Source organism: Arachis hypogaea, chromosome 4, assembly GCF_003086295.3.
Source record: "Arachis hypogaea cultivar Tifrunner chromosome 4, arahy.Tifrunner.gnm2.J5K5, whole genome shotgun sequence".
Classification (NCBI taxonomy): Eukaryota; Viridiplantae; Streptophyta; class Magnoliopsida; order Fabales; family Fabaceae; genus Arachis; species Arachis hypogaea.
Genome location: NC_092039.1, coordinates 80,237,645 through 80,244,784, shown reverse-complemented (window position 1 = coordinate 80,244,784; position 7,140 = coordinate 80,237,645). Strand labels below are relative to the sequence as shown.

The following is a 7,140-nucleotide window of genomic DNA, read 5'->3' as shown; positions in this document are numbered from 1 at the left end:
AGTCTTACTTTAAGATGACAAAAAGATCCATTTATCTGACAAGAATAATTCTTGAAGACTTATAGGAAATAAAAATTGATTTGAGACCAAAACATTCAATTTAAAATTCTTAGATTTTTATTTTATATTCTTCTGATATTATATTTTTTTGTTGTCCACGGTATCTCTTAACCCGACAAGCGAAAGATAATCAATCGTGAATCTGAGTTCCATTTAAGGGTTTACTGTTGGCTAATGAGTTGCTGCATGCACAATGCAGGATTCAAACCCCCTACACTTACTTAAACGGACAAGTGAATTAGCCACTCGACTATTAAATTGTTGTTGACTGTTAAGTGAGGATGATTGGTTTCTTTTCCCTGTAATATCGTTTAGTTGTTTTTTTTTTTTATTTGGGCTCTAGCGTTGTTTTTCCAAACGAAATGGAAATAGGAAACAAGAATAGTTCCCTGTTGGGCTCTTCATGAGTCCATACTCAATAGTCATGACTCGTGAGTCTTATGACCAGAGAACAAATCGGTTGAGTTTGATGGTCATTAAAAAAAAAGGGAAAGATCGAGTTTTCACTGACTCGCACATATTTTATTTTGCCGTTTACCGCCAAAACAAAGCCAACAAAACACTATTTCACCAAAAAGAATTATATTGTGTTCAAAAACAGTCTCCCGCGTCCTTTGTTATACACTTTCGCTCCATTTTTCAACACACTCTCAATGCTTAATTTATAGCTTTCTTTCTTTCTCTCACCATCCCTCTGATCTGAGTGAGACTTTCATTTTCATCTTCCTCTTCATTTCACTTCTGTGAGCTTTGAAGAGAAGAAAGAAAACGATGGCGGGGAAGCCATCCACCAAAGGCAGAAAGGTAGAGACGCTGGGGAAAGGGAAGGTCACACCAACGCAGATCGCGTTCATCGTCGATAGGTACCTTTGCGACAACAACTTCTCGTCCACGCGTTCCGTCTTCCGAACTGAAGCTTCCTCTCTCATCGCCAAGTCACCCATTAATGAGGTATATATTTATATACAACACCTTTTGGTTTTTTCCCCTAAATTGCTATGCTGATTTGTTCATTTGTGCTTTTTATTTGCAGATCCCTTTTGTTTTTCTTTCATTTAATGCGGATTTGAGCATTTAGGGTTTAGTTTTGTTTGGTCACATAGTTGGAATTCTATCACACATGTTTAAGGCCTTATTTTATTTTACCCCCAATTTCTTAGCGGATATGTGCACCTGGGTCTTCATTTTGGATCATAAGTTCGGTTCTTTATGACATGTTTAGAATATGTCACTCAAAATTGGTATATTGTTTATTTTTATCATGAAGTACAAAACCCTAGTTCATGTTAATAGTGAACTTGATTTTTTTTTTTTTATTTCAGGCACCGAAGACTTTGTTGACTTTAGGGGAGATGCTGGATGAGTACATAAGCTTGAAGGAGCAGAAGGTCATGTTGGAGCAGGAAAGGGTTCTCATGGAGCAAGAGAAAAACCGGGTTCAGATGCTGTTGCACGGTATGCAGAATGTCATGAACGCTTTCAATGCCAGTGGAAACCTCTCAGCTCTTCCGGCGAAATCTGCAGTTGCTCTTGCTCCTCCTCAACCAACTTATATTAACAAACCTCAGCCAGGTTCCTTCCTTTGTTCCCATCTAACTTGAATTTTGTTAGTAGTTCATACTTCATACGTATGCAGGTTTTTTGTGTGCATCTATTTCTTCTATTGAGAATGTACTTTTTGTGATTAGCCAATGCTCAAATTTGGTATTCCATGGAAGATCATGTTTTAATTAATGTGAATTATGGCATGTAATGTACTAAATAAGAGAAAATAAAGACGACCGATATGTTTGTAAAGGGTATATTACATGCCATTTTGTTTTAATTTTTTTCCTTCCAAATTTTGGTTCTGAAGAATAATGGAGTGGAGACTTGACTGTGGATATAAGCTTATCTTGGTTATGCTGTGATAAGAAAATCATGCTAATTTGCAGTTGCTTCGGTGCAACAGATATCTGATAAGTGGATTATAGAATGTAATTTGATTTCGTTTTTCACTGAAAATTGTTTTAATCTGCAGATGTTAGCTTCTTTCAATTCAATTGTTTACTGACCTTACATGATGACGATCTTCATGTTGTTTACTTAGGTGTACCTTCTTCTGTGCAAATCAAATCGCATATACACTCACTGCCTCTGTCTAGCAATACAAATTCAGAGGGTGGAAACTTCTCAACATCTGCGATGAATGTATCCGACAGAAAGAGAAAGGATACTAAAACAGATGCACCTTTAGCTGCGAAAAAGTCTCGTGGTAGATCAACCAACAAGAAAGTTTCTGTCCAAGGTATAGCTAATTAGCTATCTCCGAAAGGGTCTAAAGTATATGCCAATCTTGCGAAACATGACATTTATTTGCTTTATTGCCATTTTCAGGTCCAAATGTGCCACCGCAGCCTGATAATACCATTGATTCTCAAGTAGTAGGTCCACCAACTTCTTCAATTCGTTCTTCACCAGAGAACTGTGTGCCGAGTGGATCACAGGCTCAAGGATCCAATATTGCTAAATGCTTATTCGACCAATCTTCCCTCCCTCCAACTAGTAATTCACAACCACCAAAGACACCTACTAGAAGAATAACTTCATCCCAAAGTGGTACAAATATCTCACCTCCTGAGATTTCTTCAGTCTCGGGTTGCAATCAAGAGGCTACTCCTACGCGCTGCACTGTGATTTCAACCAAGAGAGTTATGGTTAGCCCTGCGAAACAGATGGCATACATAGAGATGAGCCATTGCATTTCACCTCTGAAGACAGGTTCTGACAAATTAGGAAAGAGAGATCATGTGAGAAGCAGGTTGGACTTTGGTTCTGATATGCCAGAGGGCTTGGACAAACAATTGTCGAACGAGGTTTCTACGTCTGAGTCTGAGAAGGAACTGGACATGTTTGACATTGAGTTCCCAAATTTCGATGCTTTAGGAATTGACTTCTCCTTCAGTGAAATGTTAAATGATCTAGAAATACCTTGTGATGGCATTGACTTCAGTTGCCAACCAACATCAAGCCCTTCCATTGAAAATGCTTCAGGGTATTCTTTCTTTTGATGCTATAATAACTATTAAGTTCCTCTGTAATAATAATAATATATCTAACTTTTCATCTCATATTATTTCCATTGTCAAGCAGCTCACCTCAAGAATGCAATGACACTAATGCTTTAAATGAATTAACAACTGTTTCTGAAGTCCTATGTGAGAAAGATCTGAGAATATTAGGTAATGGAGCTCATTTTTTTCGATCTTATTTTATATTTTTTAGCGAAACACAATTTACTGATCTTTCATTTTTAACAGGTCCAGATTGTATGACAGCAGTGAAATCTGTCACAAAAAGCATAACAGTTGTCAGCCCTGGTAAAATTCATGCTTCTATTGTTCTCATTCTCAATTTTATTTTAAACCCCAGTAATTTATTTTTCTAAACTAATACTGCATTTGTTTCGAAATAAATGTTTGAAAACAAATTATTCCTGGACACATTGATTTTTTTTAAATTATGAAAAATGAAAGTGACACTTATTTTGCAAATCCAACAACATTAACTCATCGCATTATTGTTCATGCAGAGAAAAAGCGGGAGCAATCTCTTGATTAGGAAAATTGTAAATGAGTGACAATTTGAAGAATGACTCAACCTGACTTATTACTGATCCCCGCTGGAGAGATATCTGACCGTTGCTCCGAATAGCAGTTCTCTGAAGTTGCACTGGAATTAGGATAACATCATTCATTTAAACCTAGATTACAACCTTGCCTTATTTGGTCAAAGTTGCAATCATCAATCTTTAATCTATTGTAGATATCATACTACTTTTTTTTGTGTGCTACTCACTTAATCTTGGTAACTATGTTTGAGTTTGGTAAACTTGGAAGTAAATGTGGTTTTGGATTTGGATACACTATACATGCCAGGAAGCAAATCTAAAATCGTTGGTTTTCGCATTAGTTTACTTGTGGTAATATACACAAGCATAAATATCTAGGTTAATCCACTCCTTAATTTGAAACCATGTCTAGTGTTGCATATATTAATGCCTTAGAGTCTTATAACTGAAACCCAAGAATAGGTACCAACTGTTTTAAAGTTAAGATTTTGATGCATATTTTTTACATAGAAATTAGACATGCTTTTAGACCACACCCTAACGCCCTAACATGGTTGCTTCTGCCAAATGCCAATGCTATAAATAATAGCTTCATTGGAGAACCCAAGGCTTGTGAATTGGTGTTATATTGAAAAATGATTCTGATGAAACATTATTCACTGTTTCATATTTCTTGTCCATAGACCATAGCAATATGAAGGTACATGGAAATTTTTTGGTTTTTCTTCTTTTCTCTATTTGCTACAAGGGGAACAAAAAAGAATGTTTCCTTAAGAAACAAAACCACTTGATTATAATAATTTAAGAACAAGTTAACTGCTTTTGCACTTTACATATCATTTAAGCCAAGTACTTTTCGACCTTCTCCACCTCCTCTACACTCCCAATGTACAGGGGAACACGCTGGTGAATCTGTTCAATGAAAACAATAAAATAAATAAAGACAATCCAATAACAGGATGAGAATAATTTCTATTGGTTAACAAGATATGAACTATGATAAGCAGTGAATGTATAAAAACAGGTTGCTTTTCCTTATAATATGTGTAAGACTTTTTTATGTTGAGAATTAGTCGAAGTTGATGAATGCTTACTTCCGTAGGTTCAATGTCAAGTATTCTCTGATGACCATCTGAACCTTTTCCGCCAGCTTGTTCTACAATGAAACTCATTGGAGCGCATTCATAAAGAAGCCTAAGCTTGCCATTCTTGCTTTTCTTGTCTCTAGGATACCCATAAATTCCACCATACAAGAGTGTCCTATGGAAATCCCCAACCAAACTACCAATATATCTTGCAGAATAAGGCTTGCCACTAGGACCAGGGTCCTTAAGATCATCAATGTATTTCTTTAACTTGTCATCCCAAAGCTGGTAGTTACCTTCATTGAATGCATATATTTTCCCTGCTTTAGGAATCTGCAGGTTTTCTTGAGTTAAGACGAATTCGCCATAGAGCGGATCCAGTGTGAAGACGAATACTCCTTTTCCGATTGTCAGGACGAAGATTATTGAGCTTGAGTACATGCAGTAGCCGGCTGCAAGGAGGTTGCTTCCGGGTTGGCACACATTCACAATACACCTTTGTTCTGCTTTGTCAAGCTAAAATAAAAGTCCAACCATTGGATTATTAAAATTTATAACATGACATTATTTCATGTAGTTAAAACAAAATCTTTTCATCCAAATTTAAGAAGACTACTTACTGTGGGATCATCCTCATCCCCAACGTCAGCAAGGCACTCATCATTGGGGCTATAGATGCCAAAAATGGAGCCAGTTGAGACTGCAGCATCAATGTTAGATGAGCCATCAAGAGGGTCAAACACCACAATGTAATTCCCTGAATAACTCTCTTCCACTGCCACTGGCACATCCTCTTCCTCTGACGCTATGATCCCTGTCCTCCCACTTGACCTCAAGCAGTTTGAGAACACCTGAATCAAAACATACAAACACTTACAATCTTGGAACCTTTTTAATAACATGAGTTCAATAAATGAAATACACTCCACCCAAAAGTTGTGTTAGTAATAATTTTTCCATTTACGATATATTCGCTCAGTCTACAGATAGTTATAATTTGAGTAATGTAATTTTTGGTGGGCAGTTATAATTGGTCTAAGCGACCTTTGTAAACCATAATATATAGATATGTGCTCGGGACTGTTCAGACCAAGGGTCTCTTAAACCAGTAGTTATATAATTGGTGACTGATTAAAAATTTTAAATGGCAATTTGTTCTTTAGACAAATTATCAAGAATGAAAACACATATACTCATTATTGTGACAAAGTTGATATGTCTTTCTATTACTTTATTAGATATAAAGAATCTAAGAATGGACAAATTTGTTAAACTGGCAGTAGGGAGTAAAAGAAAAGAAAATCAAAATCAAAATTGCTGAAAAGAAGAAAAGAGGGCATCACTGACCTCATTTGAAACAACATCAAGCTTCTTCTGGTCTTCACCTTGAACATTGGTTGCACCCTGAACACCGGTGAGGTTTGAAATGTTAGCTCTTTGGACCAAAGAAGCAATCTGCTTGCACGCCATGGAAATGCTAGACAGAACAATAGTAAGCTCAGCATCAATGACTCCTTCTAGCTCCTGCTTCAGAAGCCAGCTAGTAAGAGTATAAAGCTCAAAACCACTACTCCTCTTCTTTGTCTCTGTTGGTGGTGCTTCACCAGCAACAGCCATGCACCTAACTCCGCCATTCTTTCTCTTACTACTGCTATGTACCGCTGATTTCGTGACAAGCACATCGCATAGTTGGAAGGGGGATAGGCGTGAAGGGGTGCTTGGCTTTGAGAAAATTAAGCGTGAGGATGCTGTTGCTGCTGCCATAGCTACCATGGTTTTGGTTTCGGCTATAGTTATTGCCAACTTTTGAGTCTTTCTTTTATTGATATTTTTTTTTTTAAGTTCGAAAGTTTTGTTTTTGTTTATGCACTATCTTTAATTTGCTACTAGTGGTGTAGTCAGTACTACATGGATTGCGTTGTAAGGTATTGAAGGAAGGAAGAAAGAAAGTGAATGTAAGGTCAGCAATGATTTTGTGATACTAATGGTCCCACTTATCCTTCACCTATATCATTTTCCTTTTTGTGATTTTGTGATTGTAATTCCTTCTGGATTCCCAGAGCATGCCACTAGGCACTAGAGTGTCTTATGTGTTTTCAACTTTGTATACAAAATAAATAAACGTATGGTGGATTTTTTAACTGATGTGAACCTTATATTGGGTGGAATGGTGGTATGTTACTACAAGAATTGTAAAGCGTTTTTATTTGCTTTAATATTATTATCCATTTTGATTTTTAACTGACGGCTAGTATTTATTGCCTAATCTATCAGAATATCAATATCGTTAATTAATCTATCGATTTTGATATTAGGTAGACAATAAATTTTATGAACAATGTGAAAGATAGATTCTAAAATTAATTTAATAGAGTAAAAAAACAC

At 36.4% G+C, this 7,140-nt stretch overlaps 2 protein-coding genes across 2 annotated transcripts; one reads left to right on the top strand and one right to left on the bottom strand.

The window, feature by feature from the left end:
* The first annotated feature begins 568 nt into the window (after positions 1-568).
* LOC112796878 (uncharacterized) lies at positions 569-3,930 on the top strand. The gene is made up of 7 exons (XM_025839537.3): positions 569-1,011; positions 1,383-1,632; positions 2,150-2,347; positions 2,437-3,094; positions 3,193-3,281; positions 3,360-3,419; positions 3,632-3,930. The coding sequence occupies exons 1-7, from the start codon at positions 832-834 to the stop codon at positions 3,658-3,660; spliced, it is 1,464 nt and encodes a 487-aa protein (XP_025695322.1). The 5' UTR covers positions 569-831; the 3' UTR covers positions 3,661-3,930.
* A 350-nt stretch (positions 3,931-4,280) lies between these two features.
* On the bottom strand, positions 4,281-6,930 carry LOC112796879 (fructose-1,6-bisphosphatase, chloroplastic). The gene is made up of 4 exons (XM_025839539.2): positions 6,103-6,930; positions 5,376-5,606; positions 4,765-5,271; positions 4,281-4,582 (listed from the first exon to the last, which is right to left on the bottom strand). The coding sequence occupies exons 1-4, from the start codon at positions 6,526-6,528 to the stop codon at positions 4,511-4,513; spliced, it is 1,236 nt and encodes a 411-aa protein (XP_025695324.1). The 5' UTR covers positions 6,529-6,930; the 3' UTR covers positions 4,281-4,510.
* Positions 6,931-7,140: the final 210 nt, after the last annotated feature.

Bases quoted from the DNA above. Each gene is read 5' to 3' on its own strand.
- LOC112796879 (XM_025839539.2), bottom strand. From the start codon at position 6,528: ATGGTAGCTATGGCAGCAGCAACAGCATCCTCACGCTTAATTTTCTCA. The intron at 5,607-6,102 runs GTCAGTGATGCC...GTTTTGATTCAG, and splicing joins TTGATGTTGTTTCAAATGAG to GTGTTCTCAAACTGCTTGAG. The intron at 4,583-4,764 runs GTAAGCATTCAT...TTCATTGAACAG, and splicing joins TTGACATTGAACCTACGGAA to ATTCACCAGCGTGTTCCCCT.
- LOC112796878 (XM_025839537.3), top strand. From the start codon at position 832: ATGGCGGGGAAGCCATCCACCAAAGGCAGAAAGGTAGAGACGCTGGGG. The intron at 1,633-2,149 runs GTTCCTTCCTTT...TTGTTTACTTAG, and splicing joins TATTAACAAACCTCAGCCAG to GTGTACCTTCTTCTGTGCAA. The intron at 3,282-3,359 runs GTAATGGAGCTC...CATTTTTAACAG, and splicing joins GAAAGATCTGAGAATATTAG to GTCCAGATTGTATGACAGCA.